Source organism: Mytilus trossulus, chromosome 7, assembly GCF_036588685.1.
Source record: "Mytilus trossulus isolate FHL-02 chromosome 7, PNRI_Mtr1.1.1.hap1, whole genome shotgun sequence".
NCBI classification, from domain to species: domain Eukaryota; kingdom Metazoa; phylum Mollusca; class Bivalvia; order Mytilida; family Mytilidae; genus Mytilus; species Mytilus trossulus.
In genome coordinates this window covers 3227848-3251510 of record NC_086379.1, presented here as the reverse complement: position 1 = coordinate 3251510, position 23663 = coordinate 3227848, and the positions used below count along the sequence as shown (strand labels likewise).

Sequence of the window (23663 nt, the reverse complement as noted above, 5' to 3'; positions counted from 1 at the left end):
ATTAATAATATGCCTTTTACTTAGTCCGGAATTAAATAATTTATAATAATAAAGTTCATTTTTTGCTATAGTTTGACTGATCCATGTAAAGGGCAGGTGAAATCTGAAGAAAAATAACTGTTATTGAAATATAATGAATGGTTGGCTATAAAATAAAATATAAATCAAAATATGAAACACAACATCATCAAGAAAACAAGAAAAAATATAAATTTAGTTTTAATCTTTTGTTGTTGAAAAGAATTAAATGCAAAAAGAATATTTACGAAGATCAATGCGGACGCACGTGCAGCGGATCTAATATACCAGTTGATTGTAGTTGGTGTCGCGTGCAGTTCGCGTGCGACCTTTTCACTAAGTATCTCGTTATCATTGCAAAGCCACGCGCTCAAATAATTTAGCAGAAGTTCTCGACGGGAAATCGTCTGTTTCCGTTAGGTTAACAAATAACTTTATGCAATTTTGACCAGGTAATAATTTCATTACATTTTCCACTGTAACAACTTTGAAAAAGTAATATCTTTAATTTCTGGGCACTATTTAAAGATCATGTTTCCTGAATAAATCAGAAAATTTGCATTCATCGACATCGTGTCCATTCAAAAGAAAATCTCTAGTTTTTAGATAAAGCGGAAAACTAAATGTTCGTCAACCTTAAATTAAAAATATAAATCTTAATATTATGTGATAACTGACATTATGGATGAGAAAATAACTATAAATTAAAGAAAAATGTTGTTAAACGATTTACATGCTAGACTAATAACTTGATAAAGGGCGGATAAATCCTCAAGGCGATACGAGGAGCAAAATAATGTTTTGCGGACATTTTAGCCTAGGTCCTGTCAGAAGTACAAAAATGAAACGTAACTTGAACAAGTTGCAGACGCTGGAAAGAATCATAACAAATTTTGATCATATTATATGTGTTGTATTCCTTCTTTTTGCTTGGCTGCGTTTTTTTCGGTTTCTGTTATTAAGCCCACACATATGTACATACAGAGTACTCAATCATAGTATGTGCCTCGATGTAAATTAAGTTTTTCTCAACATGAATGTCCATAATGATATAATTAAAATCATATATTTCTGATTTAAAGTCTTTCCCTACAAGTGCCTAACACACAATGCAGTGAGAATTTTACTTTGAATTTAATCATATCATTATGTTTTTCATTATGATCGAAAATGATAAATGTAAACAATTTAAACGAGAAAAATAACGGATTGATTTGTGTGCAATAAATCAAAAACAAATATTATTTTACAAAACAAACCCGATTACCATGGTATAAAAGACTCCTGTCTTTGGACAGACACAAAAGGAAAGTCACTGGGTTAAACATTTTACATGTTGCAAGCATCCAACCCTCCACCTGAATTTGTATACTGGTGTTACAGCAACTATAACGAGATCATAACTTCAGGGTTCCGAGGTATGGTTTTTGCTCATTGCTAAAGGTCGTAGGGTGATGTTTTTGTTGATTTTTATGTCATTTGGTCTTTAGTGAAAAGATGTCTCATTGAAAATCATACCACATCACCATTTCTATAACTTTATACAAATCAGATCAATATAAAGCAAAAAAAAAAACAACAAATAAAAACAAAAAAAAACAACAACAGTAGAGACACTAAGTCAGAGATCTGTGGATGATTTGCATTTACTCGCCATTATTGCATGAAATCTTCTGTAGTCAGATATAACTCATTCTTAAACAATGACCTCATTCTTAAACAATGACCGCATTCTTAAACAATGACCTATTTAGAGTTAACATTATAAATGATCCTTCTTGCCAATGTGGGTCCGATCATTGAGGATGTCTACCATTACTTCTTCGTTTGCCCAAAATACACATTATGTAGAGAAACCTTATTCCTTAACCTTAACTGGCTATCTGGAAACTTTGTTTTAGATACAAAACTATTTATTTGCAGACACTTGGAATTTTCGAACGAACAAAATATTCAAATTTTTAAACATGTTCAAAATTTCATACTGAAAAGGTCAAACAGATTTCTTATGCCTTGATAGAGCGTTATTATTACTGACGCGGAACGTCATCGTTGTCATCAATTCACAAGTCATCATCACAGAATTATACGATTTTTCAAAATTTCTTTTTCTCTTTTTACTTTCTCTCCTCTTTGTTAACCTATAAAAGGCTTAAGCTAGTATTATATTGTATAAACTGTTTGTTTTATATGCATGTCCATTATATTAACTTTATATTGTATTATGGAGAAGACTTCATAAGTATGATTTTATTGTATCTAATCCATTTTGTGAATGTTAAATTTATATAAATAATATATTTACTAGAAGTTGGCTTAATTTTAACTTAATTATTGATACTGAAATTAATGTCTAATTTGAGCATGTTGGAATCAGTATCATTTTAGAGGACATACAAGCGTGAAATTGTTTTGTTATTTATCTAAGGCATGACCGTCTTACATTTTCGCCCTAATGACACATCATTCTAAGTATAGACAGATACAAGGGGCTATATAAATTGGTGAATTATTGATTTAAGGTCCGTTATCCTATTTAAAACCCGTCAATTTCTGAATTGGTTGTTAATTTTAATCTTTAGATGTTAAAACTCCATTTACACTTCTTGCTTCTTTATTTTGATCTTAACCGTCATACTCAGAAATTGACCAATTGTTTTTGTCACTTGACGATCTATTCCTTTGATGTTGGGTCTTCGGAACAATTTTCCAATATCTCAAGTGGCAAATTTTATTCACTAATCGACATGACTTGGCACATTTAGCACAATTATCCAATCAATGGAGGTAGTTACATATACCCCGGGATATTATTCTAAACAGGAAACCGCTTATATATTTGTAAAATTATACAATTCTTAATGAACTATTTTCATAGAAAATATTTAGTTATATCAATGGGTTCATTTATAAACGAGACAATAACTAATTGATGGAACTATATTCTTTGTTATTTTTAGGACTGCTAAAAAATCATGCATAATTGAAAAGTACTATATCATAAGTTGTTCATATTTACACCAGACTCCTTTTGAACTGCCGCGTGTCTATAGCTATTATTATTTTTTGCCCTAATACCCCTGAACCAGTTCAAAGATCAAGCATGCAGTGGCGGATCCAGGGAGAGGGTTCCGGGAGTTGGAACCCCCTTTTTTGGACGACCAATGTATTTGAATGGGGATATATCGTTGGACCCCCCTTTTGTCCTGGGTTGGGAACCCTCTTTTAAAAATGGCTGGATCCGCCCCTGTTCATGGTAATATATATCGTTACAAATGATGACTAAGTTTCTATGCTTGCATGGAGTATGTATTTGTTAAATGTTTTAGTTCTTTTAACTGTGAGGAATCTGAGACTACTGTGCTATAGTAGTCTCAGGATGAATGAATAAACACGCAGTCACGTCTGTTTGGACGAGGACGTAAAATCCAAATCCCTATACAAAGGAAGGATTCCAAGATCCTTAACAAAAACCCATTCCCCAATTATTCGAAGCGTCTGTATGTTCCCTTTTGCAAAGAACAGTGTCGACCCCTCTTTATCCAGAATACCCTTATTGTCCATCGCCCAGAACATATGATGGAACGCTTCAAGTATTAATCAAGCAATAATCAATCAGCGCTATATACATGCATGCAACTTGAGCATGCACGAAACCACATTTGCATCTTTAAAAGTTTTAAGCGGTCAACATGTATATGCATATTTTTATAACATTTTTAAAAAAGAACGTACACAATTTAGTGTATGATGAACATCGCAAGTGATTCTTCGTGTATGTTGTGTTTGTGTACGATCAATTGATTTTCATTTAGTGAGTGGAGGGTAGGACTTCTATGCTTGCATGGAGTATGTATTTGTTAAATGTTTTAGTTTCATGCACGACTCAAACCAATCTTCCAAACCCGACTGTCGGAGTCAGTTCGATTTCGGACTGGTTCATGACATGTACATTGTTTCCCAATCCACTATAGATAACTATGTTTAGACTGAATGTTTCTCGTTAAGTTCAATAAACGAAAGAACAGACATACAGACAGACAGACTTTTATCGGAGGGAATACGCAATTTTGTCCGTTGCTATGCTAATCAAATTTTTTAAATGCCTTGGTATTCATTTGAGGCAATCCCCCTGGCCCTTCCAAAAAAAAAAATAAAACAGATCGCCGAACCCTCAGAACGATGATGCATTAAAACTGCATGGCAAAGATACAAAAATGCATGTATATATGCGTATGAAGATTTTTATGTTTTCAATAAAAGCTCTACAAAGAATTAAGCACATGCACAGGACGGAATTTATTATAATTAAATTTTTTTTTATTACATGGCATAATGTATATATAAACGAAAGAACAGCATACATCAATAATGAAGGACACAAGAATTAAACAAATCACTATTTAAACCATTTTGTTTTGCTACAGACAGTAACATATATCTAAGTGTATAGTATACATTATCATGTCTCGTTCCGAACTTGTTTTCTCTAAAGGCTTTTGTAACGTGTGAACGTGTAATACACGGCCCGTTACTTTAAACAGTTTGCCTCTTTAGTATGTTGTTAAGAAACCATTATCGTTACTCGTGTTCTGATTTGATTTGCGTCTGCGCAATAAAAAACAAGAATTAGGTAATTGATTTTGTCACCTATGAAGTCCGACTTTGAAGTCACTTATTGAAATATATCCATTTTGGTATATGTGACAAAATTATCGAATAAGTACCATGGGGGTGTCCCCCATTCAAAGTTGTTATTTATATACAATCAAATGAATTATTGTCAATCTTAGATATTAGACACACTTTTTTCAAGAAGATGTGAATTAAGAAAACCTACACAAGAAAGTTTATGACCGTCTTAAAACCGCAACTTTGATACATTATTGGCACATGAGAGTCGCGTGCCTCATAAAAATGCGACAAAATAAATAACAAATCGCGTGTAATTCCATGGACGAGGAAATGATAATTTTTTCTTTGTCAACAACTCCTTCAGTAATTTATTTTTACTGAATTTGCCTACGCTAATGTTAGGACAAAGGATGAAAACAAATTATTTTGCAGTTTAACGATTTAATATCAACACGGCAAATACATATTTGCCATTATGATATATCTGGAAAAAAGATGCGCTAAATCCTGGTCTAAATCGGTAAATTCGTATTTCCTCGGAGTAATGAAAGAGAGACAACTCTCGAATTTATATTTGCATTAAATCGACAACACAAACTTTTTGACACATTCCCCATTCCCATTCTCAATTTTATCTAGTATTGAAATAATTATCATCTGTATAATTTGAGATAGGTTCGTCATTGTAATAAACAATGCAACTGTAACTGTACAAATGATTTTATGGTACTGGCCTTGCCTGTAATTGAATATATGTGACTTAAATAAAATGAAGAAATATCAAAATAACATCTGTCTGAACTTTGAATATTTCATTTCAATGTGTAAAAAAAAGTTTTTTCTGTTACAAATCACGATGTATTGTTTAATTTGTACATATCATGCTGTCCATCAATGGCCCTTGATTGGAATAATAAATATTTTATTCTTTTTCTATTCTAAAACGTTTTACAACTTAAACTTTTATATTTGTTGACTGTTTTTACAGTTTGTTTTTTAAAGGAGAAAAAAATCAAAATTATATATATGATTCAAAATTACAAATATGTTAAAAGCTTTTGCAATGGTGATAAATCAGTTAAAATGCGAAGAAGATTCATAGTGAAGATGAATATGTCATAAGTGATTTGTCCTATGAAGCTTTATCTTGTCTGAAGTTGAATTACAAAAAAATATAACATTATATATACAAAAATCAACGCTAAATTGATTCATTACCCGAAGAGCATCATTAGCATATAGGTATACACAGTTTTTGATATAAAAACTTCTGATAAATACTGTAATGTAATCCTAGGGATTTCCACAAAGAAATCCGTTTTCGACCACTTTTTGTGTATTCTGCATGTTTTTCAGTCTTATAAACGAAAAATTTAGTGTTAGTGCTCTTTCATGTCTAAGTGACCTTATCTATACACCCATTATTCGTGTAGAGGGATGAAATGCCATCATTTTCTTTTTTCAAAGTCAATATGTTTGTAGATATTGGAATCTTATCGGAATTAGACTAACGAATACATTATTAAAAAGTCAACTTGAATAACCAATATCTTTGAAATAAACTTAAAAATAATTCAAATATACTTTTTTGGTATGATAATGCCTTTTAAAAACATTCATAATTTATATATAGTACAAAAATATTATGACAGACAGTTGTTTTCAGTGTAAAAAATATTTTAGAAAATGTTAATAAAATTTCAGTATTTATATCCTTAGTTTAATTTCGTTTGGTTAAAAAAAATATACAAGTAATGTTACAAAATATTCTGTTCTCTCAAAGATTTGTATACTATACCTATTCTTGGTTGTTTACTATACAGTTTGGATTTTAGCAATAAAACGTGTCTTAAATAACTGCTCCGGTTTTTAACTCTCATGTTTTTAGTCCGTCCCTTCTTCGATATAACTTCCGGTATCGAAAATCGAAGACTTCTGAGATTTTAGTGTATGCAGGAACTAGACGTCTACAGTATTTTCCATGCTTAGATTGTATTTAATGTAGAATCCAACATATAATGTCTTAAACACCATGTAAATATTATTTTTATTTCATTTCTGGTTAATGTTTTATTGAAAAAGTACTCCCAACCAGACAAGAAATTAGAAAGTGAAAGGAGAGTGTATACATAATATTATACACACATATATATATATGCACATAAACCAGAGGTTGGCAATTTATTCTGACCAGGTGAAACAAACAACTCAATATACAAGAAGCGAATAAATTTTATCTATGACACATTTTAAATACATAATCAATAAAATAAGGCATGTAAGGGTTGAGATAATAAACAATGGCAGTGTCTTGCACGTACCCGCATGCGGATATACATAGCCAAATTAGCCTTCATAGGTTGCACATACCAGCAACTTATTTTATAATTAACTGTCACATGATCGGGAATAAAATGTGAACGATACAAGAAAATTATAAATTCACTTGAACTTTTCATTTCTGAGGACAGTTTATTATAATATTCTTGAACAAATGATATAACAATGTAAACCTTGAACCAATGCCGCCAAATAAAATAATTTGTAATGGGAAAGGAAATTAATTATGAACATGATGAAGAGTAATGCGGAACTGAAATATTTTTTACCAAATAATTAATTTTGTTGTTCATGGACATGGTGAAAATTTATAAGAATTTACCCAAAAGTTATCAAAGCTGGTATAAATAAATTACAAACAGAGACCAAAGATATGACTTTTGAAAAAAGTAAACAATAAATGACAAAAAGCAAATACATGTAACAAATTGTATCAACTGGTCAAATTAATACTCACAGTTACTGTAAGGCACTAAATGTGCACCAGAATTCAGTAACCTTGTTTTTTTACCCCTCCCCCCCCCCCCCCCCCCCCCCCCCCCCCCTATTGACATAAAGGTTTCATTAGTTACACTTATACAAACTATCATGAATCATCATATTCAGAAATTCTGAAATCCTGGTACATTTGTAACCTCCTTCAATTCTTTATTCCATTTTAAACCGGAGTTAATTATGAAAAAAACGTTGATGACTTCACGCTGACATGACAAAATTATGTCTATGAGATGATAAACAAAATGATGTCAGTCAATCAGAGGACGCATTACATGTACATCCAAAATTGAATTATGTAATGATGAATAATTTGTAAGGGTCCTACCTTCTTTATGAATATAACTTATGTTTTAAGAAATTTAATTGTAGACTGTATGTAATGTTAAAAGGAAGAAAACTAAGTCCATATGTAATCATTGATAAGCATGATAAGCATGATAAGTAACACACAAAAAACTGTGGAAAACTGGAAAACTGGAAATATATTTTTACAAAATTTGCTTTTGCATACTAGCTTTTGATCATAAACAAGCTTCTGTCCGAGTTTGGTAGAAATCCAGGATAGTTTAAGAAAGTTATTAAAATTTTGAAAACTTTAACCACATATGATAAGATAAATATATTTTATTTCCTAATAATAGGGCTCATAACAAGCATTTAATCACACAAAGTAAAAATAAAAAGCCTTTCTCCCCCACTTGCATACACTCACACATACAACTATCTTTCTATTAAGGATGATTGATTTAACAGAAAAACATGTAAATGAAAAAAATAAAATACAGATAAAAATACCAATACAAATGTATTTTTTTTTACAGACATTGACAGAGTGAATGTACATGTAATGTTAATTCTAATGCAACAACGTTTATTTTGATTGGATAACGTCACTTTCTTACATGGCATCAATTGAAAATTGATGCTATGGGACGTGCGTGCAAGCGCAGACGGCATATGAAAGATTTTAAATACATGTTTTAACGTTGTTTTCTGTCAGTTTCATTAGAATGGAGATAACAATATTGTATTTTAAGCAAACTTAATTTGCGACCATCAAATCCCCAATTGATGCCATCAGAGCTTAAAATGCAATACAGTTATCTCATAAAGGGCAGAAAAAACTTACAGTCCGGCGAGTATTTGGAGGCCTGTGCAAGGCCGACTCAAACTAATTAATCAATTGATATTCTAAACTTGTCATTAAACAGGGTAACTTTAACTGAAACGGTACTGAAGAAAAGTTGAATAAATGAATATTCATAAAACAATATAAAAACATCGAAAGTTAAATAATAAAACAGTTAAATTAACAATCCTTACTTTTATCTTACTGTGTTTAAATAAAATTAAACTTAAAATGAACATTTAAATACTAAATAATTAATCTGCCAAATTAAGGGGAATTAACCTAGGCACATCAAGGCACATCTATTACATTAGCATTGTTACAAAATTTACTTTTCAAATTTTTTTCAGGAGATGTGCATAAAACAAAAGAAACAGTAAAGATAAAATACAATAATAAAGAAATGGCCAATTCTGGTGATGATGGGACAGATAAAAGTTTCCCTGTGAATTTTGTTCCATGTATGTCTCCAAGAGCATGTGCTAGTGCTGTGAGCACCGATTCTGTTGCTAGTGTTCCAGACTCAATACAACCGGAGGAAGAACATCGCTATGTTGAACTTTCCCATCCTGCTCAGCTTTTGTCTGGGTTAAGAGACCTCCAAAACCGAACACAGTTTTGTGACGTTATAATTTCAGTGGACGGGCAGGAATTTCCATGCCATAAAGTTGTTTTATCTGCATTTAGTCAGTATTTTAGGGCAATGTTTGGTGGAGGTTTAGCTGAAAGCCAACAAAGAAAAGTTTCACTAAATGGTGTTGAACCCGCTATGGTACAAACATTAATAGATTACGGTTATACGTCAGAGGTGGTAATTACGAGACAAAACGTCCAATCGCTTTTATCTGCTGCTAATTTGTTAGAAATTATTCCAGTGAAAGAAGCTTGTTGTTTGTACCTTGAAAAAAACATGGATGAATTAAATTGTGTTGGTATACACTGCTTTGCTGAACTACATTCATGCTCGGAATTACAACAAAAATCAAAAGTTTACATTTTACACCATTTTCAGTCAGTATGGCAACATGAAGAATTTCTTGAATTAACCAAAGTAAAATTAGTGGAAATTTTATCTGATGATGATCTCAACATTGACAATGAAGAAATAGTTTATCATGCAGCCATACAATGGCTTGACCATGATGTAGGAAATCGTAGGAATGGATTTGAAAGTGTTTTAGAATGTGTTCGTCTTCCACTAGTCAGTTGTTATTTTATCCATGATCATGTTGAAAGCCATGAAGTTATAAAATGTTCACAAGCATGTCAAAAGCTTGTTAAAGAGGCCAAAGATTTTCATCTCTTGCAGGATAGGAGAGCTGAATTCTCTAGTCCACGTACAAAAGTTCGGAAATCTTCAGGTATGTCATGTGTCATATATCATGGATATATATAGTTATATATACATCAGGAGCCTGTAATTCAGTGGTTGTCGTTTGTTTATGTCATGTATGTGTTACATATTTGTTTTTCGTTAATTTTTTTACATACATAAGGCCGTTAGTTTTATCCTTTGAATTGTTTTTCATTGTCTTATCATGCTTATTGGGGCCATTTATAGCTGACTATGCAGTATGGGCTTTACTCATTGTTGAAGGCCGTACAGTGACCTATAGTTGTTTTAATGTTTGTGTCATTTTGGTCTTTTGTGGATAGTTGTCTCATTGGCAATCATACCACATCTTCTTTGTGTTACACATATTTAAAAATAAGGAGATGTGATATAATTGCCAAATGAGACAGTTCACCATCAGAGACCAAATGACATAGAAGTTAACAACTATATATACATACATATGGGGTACATTTTCTATTTGTACATGTACATACAGCAATGAATTCTAATGCAATAGGAAGAAAACACAATACATATTATACATTGCTAAATTGTAAATTTCAATACAAGTTGCACAACCATGACAACACCATGAATATAGACATGATAGAAAACAAGTTGGAAACTGCTTCAACATGTTCAAGAATTACTTACATTTCAGACTTTGCATAAAAAAATGTATAATCATGTAGCCTTGAGAAAGTTAAGACACATGTACATGTAAGGGTAGATTTTCATTATTGATTTTTGATACAGATAAAACAGAAGTCATTGTAGCTGTAGGAGGGGAAGATGATAAAGTTGTACTTAGAAGTGTGGAGACCTATGACCCTAACACATTGTCATGGAAACCATTAGCCTGTCTGCCATTTGCAATAAGTAAACATGGAATTGTATCAGCAGGTAAATGTATTGTATATATATAGATTCTTACTTTGGTACCAGTGGATTATTGGATTTATCCAATCGAGATAGTTAAATTATCAATTTTAAAGTCCGAGCCGCCTCGGCGAGGACTTTAAAATTTATAATTTAACTATCGAGATTGGATAAATCCGATAATTCACGAGTAACTATGTAAGAATCTGTTTCTCTAATGATTTAAAAATACTTTTCTTTTTTTCTGAACCGACAATCCCCTTCGAGTACCTTTCACATTGCATGAAGTTGTCAATTTCATTAACACCTGTTATAGCATATTTTGATTCATTCCTGATGGCTTAAAAGGTCATGACCGATAAAATCATCCAATGATCTTCTGAGATCACCGGCAACCACACGTTGATTAAATTTTTGTATACAATGGGTTCGGAAAGGGATAAATTTCCACAGAATTAGAGAAATATATATATATATTTATTTCATTGATGGCGATCCGATGGATACATCTGTTCTAGGGTTGTCACTGACTCAGACGTACTTATGAATATAATTATTTTCTGTGACTGTATCTTACATTAATTTGTAGGATCCTTTACTATAGATAATTTAGCTGATCTGTAACAATAACATCTTCATGCCTTATATATCATGTACTGTAGTACGCCGCTAGATTAAAACTGACGTGGAAAGGTAACACATGGCCAGCGAAAGCTCTTTTTTTTGAGAGCCCAGGTGGTTGTGTGGTATAGCGGGACGGCTGCAGTGCAGGCAATTTGGTGTCACGATATCACAGTAGCATGGGTTCGAATCCCGGCGAGGGAAGAACCAAAAATTTGCGAAAGCAAATTTACAGATCTAACATTGTTGGGTTGATGTTTAGATGAGTTGTATATTTATAACATGTATAAGTGTATATGGTAACAAGTTGCCAAGGTTACAATAAACCTGTTGCTGGTATTGACTTCAACAGTTCAATAATGAAATTAAACAGTATTTTTAAACACAAACATGACAAATTAATTATATGAATTCCACGTGTATAAAAAGAAAAATTGATGTTAGAAGTCAATCCTACCAAGATATAATTACCTAAAATTCAGGCTCGTATAGTCCACAATTTGTTTTACTCCAAATAAGAGAAAACTTGATTTGTTTGGTTTGTTTCACATTTTGCCATGATTTCACGGACTTGATTTATTTTTTAAACGTAGCAATATTTACAATAAGCCAGAGAAATTACTGTGGCTTAGTTTTTTAGTGGATACCAATTTCCAGGGATTGCAGAAAAGTTTCCTTCTTAAGGATATGCTATTTCATGGTTTTTGCAAAATCAACATACAACATGTACAATAGGATAGAAAATTTGTAATTTGTTGAACATTTAAATTCGTTGTTCACCTGTACTCACAAAAACCATGAAAATGGATATCCAACAAACAATAATTAATCTACAGTATTTTTTTTAATGAAAGTCGGAGAAAGAATATAGGTTTACAACAGCTCTGGATTTGCCACAAGCCTATCACGAACAGTCCTTTTTGGCAAACTTAAAAATAACCTTAATATTTTTTAATCGAAATTGAAAAGCTTAATTAATTCTTTTCTATATAAAGTAAATATGTGTAAGTTCAAGTCTTATGATGTAAGAAAGAAAGTTTAAGTCAAATCTAAAAGAAAGGCTACCACCCTACTATCTAGCAGTTCCCCAACTCTTTTCTCTTTTCAATTTCCAGTAGCTGGAAATCAGAAAAAAAACCTCATGAGCTGAAGTGCTTTGTTGGGAATGGCCTCATTTCAATGTTTGATATATATTGTTATTACAGGTGATAGTTATCTTTTCCTGGCTGGTGGTGAATACCCTGATGGGTCAGCCAACAAAAGTGTAATGCGATATGATCCCTGCCTGGATGTTTGGACAGAAGTGGCACCAATGAATATAGCTAGATCTGAACTAGGTAAGGCCTTAACAGCCTTTGTCACTATAATTTTCTTTGGACATTGAAAAATATTTTGAAGGGTTAGATTCCACATTCTACCAGTCTATTACTTTTTTTATGGCAATTTAAAGCCAAATTATGTATTGAATGGAATTTATTTTCAAATGTTGCAATAATTACTGTTTCCATTTAGATAGTATGTCTTTTTGGGTTTATTGTAATTTGGTGGCTATCTCATTAACATATTTCATGCATCAATTTTTATTGATATTAATATCATGAACTTTATATTCATAATATTTGGGTAAAAATTCAAACTATTACTTTTCTTTTACACGGTGTGTTGTTAAGTGTACAATGGGAGATAACTCAATTTATTTTACAAGTTTTATAGGTGTCAAGAGCGCAATATTTGTAATGCAACTTTCATAGGGTATCAGTGGTGTTCCATATTTTATTTCTCAAAGACTATTCAAACTGGAAAAAACCAAGCTACTGTTACTAGAACTACCAGTGTTGCATTACAACCAAAATAAATGTATATGGTCATGCAGCAAAAATTGACTTAAATTTTGCAGTTGAATAACTTCCTTTTTTTTTTTCTTAAGGCCATAATAAATAATAGGTTTGTTTGCCCAAACGCTACCTACCCAGAAAAAAGCTGCCTACTCAAATTCTTTTATTGTCCTGATTGAAGAAGTTTTTTTTAATCAGATAGGCATGAAGACTAATAAACACCCGATACTTCAATTTCTCTTTTTGAAAAAAAAAAAGAAAATGCCTACCTACCTACCCACTGTCTCAACCTTTGGGTAGGGTTTGGGCAAACCAAATTTTTTTTAATTGTGGCCTAATGAAAAATGCAATTTTTTTAATTGGCTCCTACATGCAGAAATGGAAGATAATTTCTTCATTTGCTAAATGTAAATTTGATTTTCTGGATTTTTAATTACTGTAAACCAACTAATTTTCGCGGATACTTTATTTCGCGTTTTATCCTTTCTTGACTACTTCGCGGCTATTTAATTTCGCGTAATTACAGTTTACAGTAATTAAATAGATTAGCTTTCGATCAAAAGTAATTCCAATCCTGCATCATCCAATCACAAGCGGTACAAGATTCTATTCTGAATGCCATCTTAAAATGTAAACAAATAATTGCGCTCTTGTAACCTGTAGAAGAATATTACAGAATTATTTTCTTTACAGGTTTGGTGATGTTAGATGGATTTATGTATGCTATAGGGGGCTGGGATGGCAACATAAGATTGGACAGTGTCGAGTATTACAATATATTGTCATTTTCTTTACAGGTTTGGTGATGTTAGATGGATTTATGTATGCTATAGGGGGCTGGGATGGCAACATAAGATTGGACAGTGTCGAGTATTACAATATATTGTCATTTTCTTTACAGGTTTGGTGATGTTAGATGGATTTATGTATGCTATAGGGGGCTGGGATGGCAACATAAGATTGGACAGTGTCGAGTATTACAATATATTGTCATTTTCTTTACAGGTTTGGTGATGTTAGATGGATTTATGTATGCTATAGGGGGCTGGGATGGCAACATAAGATTGGACAGTGTCGAGTATTACAATATATTGTCATTTTCTTTACAGGTTTGGTGATGTTAGATGGATTTATGTATGCTATAGGGGGCTGGGATGGCAACATAAGATTGGACAGTGTCGAGTATTACAATATATTGTCATTTTCATTACAGGTTTGGTGATGTTAGATGGATTTATGTATGCTATAGGGGGCTGGGATGGCAACATAAGATTGGACAGTGTCGAGTATTACAATATATTGTCATTTTATTTACAGGTTTGGTGATGTTAGATGGATTTATGTATGCTATAGGGGGCTGGGATGGTAACGTTAGATTGGACAGTGTAGAGTATTACAATATAGAAACCAATGTTTGGGCCATGATACCACCTATGAAGATAGCACTGACCAGTCCTGCATGTGTATCTCTCAATGGCATGTTATATGTGACAGGTAACTTTTTTTAATTTGAGCACAAACTTAAAAACTTTACATTGTTTAGATTATTAGGGTGGAAATATAACATTTAAAACAGGGTATGAACATAGATACAGAATATCTTATATATTTTATACATGTGTATAAGTCATTTTATTTTAACAAATCATATACTTTTAGGGAATAAAATATAATGCTTATCTGCCAAATTGCTCTGGCCTATATTATGCTCTCCTAAATATGCATGTTTAATTTTGGTTTCTTGTGTACAATTTGGAAATTAGTATTGCGTTCATTATCACTGAACTAGTATATATTTGTTTAGGGGCCAACTGAAGTTGCCTCCAGGTGCGGGAATTTCTCGCTACATTGAAGACCTGTTGGTGACCTTCTGCTGTTGTGTTTTTTTCTTTGGTCAGGTTGTTGTCTCTTTGACACATTCCCCATTCCCATTCTCAATTTTAATGTTTATGTTTACATGCCACATTGCTCTGACCTATATTTTGCTCCCCTAAATGCATACATGTTAATGTTATTAGGATTTGTAAACATGAATTCATGTACATGCAGTGGTATTTTATCATGAGTTGATACACCATATCCTCTTTCTTCAATTATTCCAATACTTTGTAGGTGGCGCTGTGTTAGAAGATGGAGATGGAATTGACATTGTACAGTTATTTAATCCACGTACCCAGACGTGGAGTGAAATGAGGTCAATGAAGATTCCACGGTCTGGTTCAGGTGCCTGTGTACTGGATGGAAAAATCTATGTCATAGGTAGAAAACAGTTCTCTTATCTATACAAAAGGGAGATAATTCTGTAGAAAAAGGATCAAGTCAAACAGCAGACTATTTTAGAAATGGGAGATAACTCATGTTTTCGCTAAAAAAATTTTGCAATGGAAGATAACTCTCCATCTTTGTAAAAATATTTTGGAAATAGGAGATAAATATAAAACTCTATAGAAAGTTGGAGACAGCTATATCTCCATAAAACATACCTTTCGGAAAGGGAGATGATTATTCCAAGTTTGTCATGTTTGTAGTAAAAAAATCTAGTCAAACTCTTTAGTAAACTGTTCTCTTGAATATACAAAAGGGAGATAATTCTTTGGAAAAAAGATAGTTATTTGAAGTTGAATGTTATGGTAGTTTGTTAATTGACATTCTGCTATATTTTACCATGTATGTAGCATTATTATGTTTAGTGTGAATGTATAAACATGTGTATACGTGTATATATGATGTCCTCTTGTACATCTATGTGTCTGAGGTTAATTAATAAAGTATTATATATTAAAAATGTGTTGGTTAAATAAGAGATAACTCTATGAAATATTTTAGAAATAGGAGATAACTCTAAAACTCTACAAACAAATATACTTTTTAAAATGGTAGATAACTATATCTCCTTTAAATACATCTTTGGCAAAGGTAGATATCTCTTAAACTCTGTAGAAAAAAAATTTAATTCTCAAAATGGCAGATAGCTGTAAAGATCTGTAATAATATCCTCAGCTATGGGAGATAACTCCTGAATGCTTAAAATGTCTTCAAAAATAGATTATAGTAGATATAATCTCCAAAACTACACACAGGACTCAACTTGTAAGCTCTGTAAAACATTTTATTTAAATTGGGAGTTGCCTTTGTATGAGTTAAGTAAATTTAGCAATAGATTTGAACTTCTGAAAGCTTTTATGTTCTATTTGCAAGTTTAAAATTTGGTCTCTTATATTTTTGTAACATTTACTGTAGTAAATATGATATTTTTGTCAATTGATCATTCGTGACAATGATAAAGCTAACATTTCATAATTTACAGTAATCAATAATTTTCCATTGTAATAGTTTTAGTCCCAATTATTTCCATTGGCCTGTTAAAGGAATGAATACTGTTCTGAAAGTAACTTTTTCTAAAGTTAAGTATCAATGTAACAAGTCATGAAAGAATTTGTGCATAATTCTCTAACTGAAAATTACTTAAATGGAAAGCCGCCTTTTTTTTTGTAAATTACCTAATTTTTATTATTTTGTAGGAGGGTGGCATGCTTCCACAGAGAACACAAAGAGAGTAGAATGTTATGACCCAAAGACGAACACATGGATAGAAAGATGTCCTCTACATGAGAGAAGATATAGGCCAGGTGTAGCGGTGGTCGGTGGTAAAATATATGCCTGTGGGGGAGAAGAAGGGTGGGACAGGTATGTTTAAAAATCCACATAATGCTTTTAAAGTGATTTTCATTATGAAATCATTCAGGGGTTCTATTAGATCAGACATTTTTACGATGTTTGTTTTCATTATTACCAAAATTCAGACATAATGTTTTCAAAAAATGAAAACCCAACATTTCAAATCTGAATAGCCTTATTGATAAGCAGAATTTACCCAAAACATAATAATCAATCTTGCAAGTGTGTACATTGTTCAATTAGCACAATGATAAATGCTCATAAAAATCTATTAAGAATGTACATACAGGTAGGTCAGGTTAAGGAATATTTATGTCAGATTTTCGGATTCCTTGGGTTTTTCCCCCCCCCTACAATACAGGGTAAAATATTTTGCCCCATAACACCCTTTTTTCTTTTCATATAAGAATTCAATTGCTGATAAAAGGTCATTAACCAAAATTAAGCAGATTCTAGATTTCTTTTCTTTCGATTTGAGGCCCAAATAATACCAATGCAAATATAAGGTAAAAGTCCAAGTCATTTTTTTCCGGCCATTTAATTTTTTTTTTAAATATCTTAAAAAGGAGCTCCATAACCTATCACTTTTTTTGGCTAATTTTTTCTTTAACTAATGCCAGGGTTTCAGCTAGGATTTTGAGGGCTTTAGTCACTTTTGGGCGTGATAAAAATCAGCCTTATTTTTTATAATAGCAAGGGGTCTAGGATGTTTATCAAACTAGCTATACATATATGTCCAATCCTTCAAGGAACTAGTCTTGGATCTTTGAAGACTTTAGGATAGCTAATGTAGGCAGTTATTGGCAATATTGAATGAATTGACTGATGTGATGCTAAGATATGAAGATAAGAACAGGGATCTGGTAATATGGTTCTCAACTTCACTTCAGTTATTTTCAGGGCACACCCCTGATCAACAAAAGTTGGGTGCCTTTATTTTTTAAACCACTGCACAAATGAACTTTTTCACTTCACAATCATTTATATCCTTGAAAATACGTTTAAATATCTATTTGGAATCAATTTCTTTTTAATATTGGATAGAAGGATCTGCATCTATACTTAATGTGACGATTCTAATGACTGTAGACTGTAGATCACGTTTACTTTTGTTTTTTTAAAACGAAATGAAATGAAAACAGGAAGTGACAATTGAATTATAATTTCAGAATAAAACCGGATTCATCTACGAACTTCTACGCATGCGCAATACATAGAACAGGAAACACCATCGAAAGTTTTTGATGAATATTTATATAAAGTATGACGAAAATACGTTAGAATGACGAAACTACGACAAGCAAACTGCAAATTATGATTATGATCGTAAGGGAAATATTGAAATTAAAATAAAGTTGAAATGTCCGTGTAGATTATTAATTTTGTTCAAATGACGAAAATACTACAGAATTGTGAGAAATGATTAAAATGATATGATGACTGACTGATTTAACTTAAATAAATTATTATGATGGTCATTTATGAGGTTTTATAATAATAATTAAGGGATTAGTGACCCATCTGATAGGCGGATTACCTGTCATCACAACTTTTAACACCTTTGGTAAACGTTAATTACCTGAGGGTCATAAACTTGTCAGAAACATAAAGACAGGTAGAATTCAAGTAAATCAATGTGTAAATATTTTTACACTTTCCAAATTTAAGTGACGAAATTGATATGAAATATTTTCGTCATTTTGAAAACCGTTTCGTAAAATACGAAAGTGACGAGCGCTAGCAAAATCACTGCTAATGCTTTTCTGACTTCAAGTATCAAATTTAGATTCTAATTTTTTTTAATTTCCCATAAGTACATCCTCAACTTACAGGATATAGATAAAAAGAGATGTAGAGTATATCTCATTAAGAGATTTATAATAAACCCAATGATATTACACATACAGTCATAGGCAGTTTGTAAAGCTTAATTAATCCTGTGATGTGTTTTATCATTTGATTTTGCCATTTGATTAGGGACTTTCTGTTTTGAATTTTCCTCAGAGTTTGGTATTTTTGTGATTTTTATTTTTACATAAATTGAACAGAGACTTCCATCAAAGCTAAAATAATATAAATTCTCCAAAAAGACAAATATGAAAAAAAATAGAGTATTTAACAGCAACAAGCACTGTTAGGAAATGTATGACTTATTATTTTGATAGTATTTTTTTTTAGAATTAGCAACAGTTTTATTTATTTAAGAATTTTTAACATAAAGCTGTGAAGCTATTTACATATTATTCATTCATTTGATATTTCAGATATCATGATACAATTGAATGCTATGATCCTATAAGTGACAGCTGGGAAATTATCGGTGAAATGCAAACAAGTCGTAGTTGGTTAAGCTGTGTTTCCATGGTGATAAGAAAAGATCTGATTGGCAAGGACAGAAATACGACACACCAGTGCACTGTCTAATGTAATGGCAGCCACTTAAAATAAAATAAGCATAATGTGATTATAGATTAATGAAACCATGTGACTTCATTGAGAAATACCATTGGAGGTTTATCATGTGATTATAAATTAATGAAACCATGTGATTACATTGAGAAATACCATTGGAATTTCAATAGTTGATTGTAAATAAATGAAACCATGTGATTACATTGAAAAATACCATTGGAGGTTTACTAATTGATTGTGAATCAATATGTGTTCTTGTACTTTTGACCTCTGTTTCCAACCATAGGCTTAAGGACGAATGCCGAACTGTTTCAAAATACCAAGCTTTTTAAAAGACTGTTATTAATTGATAATATACTGTGGATTCATTATTATTTGTTGAATACCAGTTTTTGTGATTTCGTGGGTACAGGTGAACCACAAATTCAAATTTTCAACGAATTGCAAATTTTATTTAGGCTTTTTATGCACAGATTGGCAAAACCATTAAATTAAAATCCATCGAAAAATGCACATTTTCCTTAATCCGCCAAAAAATTAATACCCATGGAAATAAATGAAGCCAAAGTATCAATGAAGGAACTAAAAAGCAGAGAAAAAAGAAGGTGTGTGTACTTGTTTTTGAGATATTTAAGGAATGACTGTAATATTTTTTGTGTCTTTTCGAAATAACATATAAAATGTGGTGCACACTGTTAAATAATTCGTTACGCGTGTTATTCAGTGTGCACCAAATTTTGTTATGTTATTTCTTCATAGACAGAAAAAATATTACAGTCATTCCTTAAATGTCTCAAAAACATTTCTTATAATTTAATTCTAAATTCCATTTTAATCCGTAGAAAACCATGGAAAAACGTTGATGACGTCACGGTCACATGACTAAATTATGTCTATAGGCTCATAACAAAATAACGTCAGCCAATCAGAACATGTGTTACATCCAAAATTAAATTATAAGATATTGAAAATTAGGAAGGAAATGATTCTCTCTATAGATTTTTCATACTGGCCTTTTTTTCTTCTTTCAAAAACTATGAAAAAATAACTAGGATTTTATAAGATTTTAAAAGTATATGTAATCATATACTGAACGGCTTTAGAAACGCAACACTCATTTTTTTGATTTTTTTTAACCAAATCTTTTTTGATTCTCTTACAACTACATTTCATGCTTATTATGCTTCTTTCTCCTTACAAAAAATCAAAATCTGTCTAACCTGTGGTTATTGAACATACCGAATTTTTGAAGTCACACGAATTTCTTAAAGCGAAATTTTGGTCCCATGAAATATTGTTTCAGTTTTTTTGCTTTGTGAAACAGTTCTTTTAATCCTTTGCCTGACTTACTTTTTTTTTAAATGTTGCATCTCCATTTTGCCAAGTCTGAGAAATAAAACAAACAAAGAACTGAATTAGCCCTTAAGAATACTGCAAACATGAAAACGTAAATGTGCTGCAACCATACCGTATGACTTCAGAAACTCGTTCTACTGTCCTTCCGACAACGATACAAGTAGACAAGATTTGTTGCTGGCGATCAATGAACAGATCAACGTGTAGTGACAATGAAACAACAACATAATTTGATTATGCAACGTCATTTGCCAATCATGTTTACGGCCGCAACGTCAACTGATAACCAAATTGCGAAGTGCCATTGAGTACAGATTCATGCCATAAATGTTTCACATGAACTGCATTGCCAAAGAATTGACTGAAGGAAAACCTGTAAAGCCCTCAAGTTCCAACCGCATAATTGCCAAAACCAATTAATGGGTTGAACAAATGCAAAATCAGAAGGTGTAAAACAGAACCCAAAAAATGTCAGAGAGAATTTGTTGACCTTTCTGACAATCATTTTGGCGTTAGTAACAGGCAGTCATCGCTTTTGACGTTGACACATTCATTCAAAAATAACACAAAAATAATCTAGTGTTGCGTTTCTAAAGCCGTTCAGTATATTTTAAGAAGAAAAGTAGGGGTTAGCAGTTATAATTGATATTGGCACTGAACAGAAAAAACCCAAAGGAGTCTGTATATAAGACAAAAAAAGAACAACGGTATCAGTGAACATCTTTAAATGAGTTGTATATTGTCTGTTATTGATTGACGGATGATTTGTGCATCTTAATTTCCAATGCAGGACTAGACTTTTACAGTACTTTGGAAGATATATTATTCATTGTATTCAAACTTTTTGGAATTTATAAGTATAGGTTAAACACACATGTATGTGTGCTATGAGTACAAATTTTCTATATGCTTGTTTGCAAACTTTGAAAAAAACACAAAATCTAATATCCAAGAAAATATCATTTTTTCTCAATGAGCTAAAACCAAATTCAGGGGGAATTTTTTTTTATCCACAGTATTTTCAACATATAAGGAAATATTTTTTCATTTACTGAAAGATTTTTTTTCCTGATTTTCAATGTCAATTTCACCTGATAATAGAAGCAGTTTGAAGTCACTGAAGGTAGCCGGTTCTTATGTGAGGTCAGTTGTTTAAAAGTCAGTGAGCTCAAATTTGTATACACCATCTGGAACCATCATTAATGAAGGCAGATAGTACTAAGTTAGTCTACTCTCATTATGTAACTAGTGACATTGTGAAAAATAAACCTATTTTTATTTTGGAATAGATATTGAAGTTTTGAATGATAAGTTTAACCACGCATATCATCATACATATTTTTTTTATCTAATTGAGAAAACCAACTATGTTACATAATCATTTTTTCAAGGGGTGAGGGGATTCAATACCAATCAATGAATTGATGATCACAGTTTGAATAAAATCATGTGCCAAAGTTTCAATTTGAATTAAAACCCACCAATCTTGTGTTATTTATTCTGCATTTATTTAGTAATGAATTATTAAGGGGGTAACGAAAACACATAAGGGAATTAACTCTTAAAAAATCAGCTGAATGTTTTAATAGTATTGAGAAATCAAGCTTTTTAATGATAAAAATTGCATTTGTCAAACTGCTATATATCCAATAAAATTATTCTAGTTAATTTATGGTTCAATTTTTTTGAAATTTTTATGTTTTTGGTAACAGGACAAGTAACTTCTTTGTCCTATTTTTTTTGAAAATTAAACAAGCCAAATCTTTGTTAGTCATAGTGCTTGGTACCCCCTTAATTATAGATGTAAGTATTAAGAATACTATTTTAGCTGATACATTTAAGTGCATAATATTTTCATCTAGCTAATAAATATATAGTTAAAGCTATTTTATGTATTTTCCCTAAGATTATTTTGTGATAATTGTTCAAATCACGCGTCTCGCTATCAGCTACTATGGCTCGAATGCTATTGTCAATGTACACATCAAAGACATCATAAGCAAAATAGCAATAAACAGATTATCAATGGTCTTTCAAATTCAGGAATGTTTCTCGCTGACATTGCGTCTCAGGGTTGTTGCCCTTAAATGAGATTGTAGCTGAGAAAACTTCTCATGTCTAAAAAACCATCGGTAATCTATAAATATTCCAGTAATTGTAAACAATAAGCTCCAAGTTTGAAAAAATATTTTTTCACAATCTGCAAGTTTGCATTTATTTTTGTAACAGTTCATTACTGTTAATATAATCATGTAATATGAGATGAGAGGTTAATTTTTCATTCATAAATAGATTTACATTTTATATGAAAATATATGTCAATTTTTAGTCTGTTCATCTGTTAATTCATCAGTCTGTCCTGCTTCAGGTTAAAGTTTTTGGTCAAGGTAGTTTTTGATGAAGTTGAAGTCCAATCAAATTGAAACTTAATACACTTGTTCCCTATGATATGATCTTTCTAATTTAAATGCCAAATTAGATTTTGACCCCAATTTCACAGTCCATTGAACCTAGAAAATGATAGTGGGAATAGGGCATCCATGTTCTATGGACACATTCTTGTTTTATGCAGGAGAGGGGGTGGGGATTATGAATTTGTCATGCTGTTTAGTAGTGCGTCTGTTGTTGAAGACTATAGGTTGACATCTGGATGTCTTATCATGTGTTGTGTGTTAACATTTCTGTCTCATTGATATATACCAATTATCTCCCTTGATTCATATTGAATACTGAGTGTTTTAATGTGACTTTGTCCATCTTTCATAAGGGATATTTTCCTTAAAAGTAAATGTTTTACTCACATTTTATTTGGTCAGTTTATGTTACATATACTTTTATTATAGTACAAATGAATATCAATATTTTTTTGACTCCAATTTGTATGTGAAAGAATTGAATCAAATTGCAGATTTTTTAAAATTTTATT

At 31.6% G+C, this 23663-nt stretch overlaps 1 protein-coding gene across 1 annotated transcript; it reads left to right on the top strand.

The window, feature by feature from the left end:
- The first annotated feature begins 6554 nt into the window (after positions 1-6554).
- LOC134724496 (kelch-like protein diablo) lies at positions 6555-19746 on the top strand. Its single transcript, XM_063587546.1, has 8 exons — positions 6555-6687; positions 8971-9981; positions 10713-10859; positions 12662-12793; positions 14609-14785; positions 15404-15550; positions 16813-16978; positions 19234-19746. Exons 2-8 carry the CDS (start codon positions 9024-9026, stop codon positions 19391-19393), a joined length of 1887 nt encoding a protein of 628 aa, XP_063443616.1. The 5' UTR covers positions 6555-6687; positions 8971-9023; the 3' UTR covers positions 19394-19746.
- The last annotated feature ends 3917 nt before the right edge of the window (positions 19747-23663 follow it).

What these genes read in the sequence shown, in the direction of transcription:
- LOC134724496 (XM_063587546.1), top strand. Translation starts at nt 9,024, where the DNA reads ATGGCCAATTCTGGTGATGATGGGACAGATAAAAGTTTCCCTGTGAAT. An exon ending in TATAGCTAGATCTGAACTAG is followed by an intron (nt 12,794 to 14,608) that starts GTAAGGCCTTAA and finishes TTTTATTTACAG; the next exon opens with GTTTGGTGATGTTAGATGGA. An exon ending in TGGCATGTTATATGTGACAG is followed by an intron (nt 14,786 to 15,403) that starts GTAACTTTTTTT and finishes AATACTTTGTAG; the next exon opens with GTGGCGCTGTGTTAGAAGAT.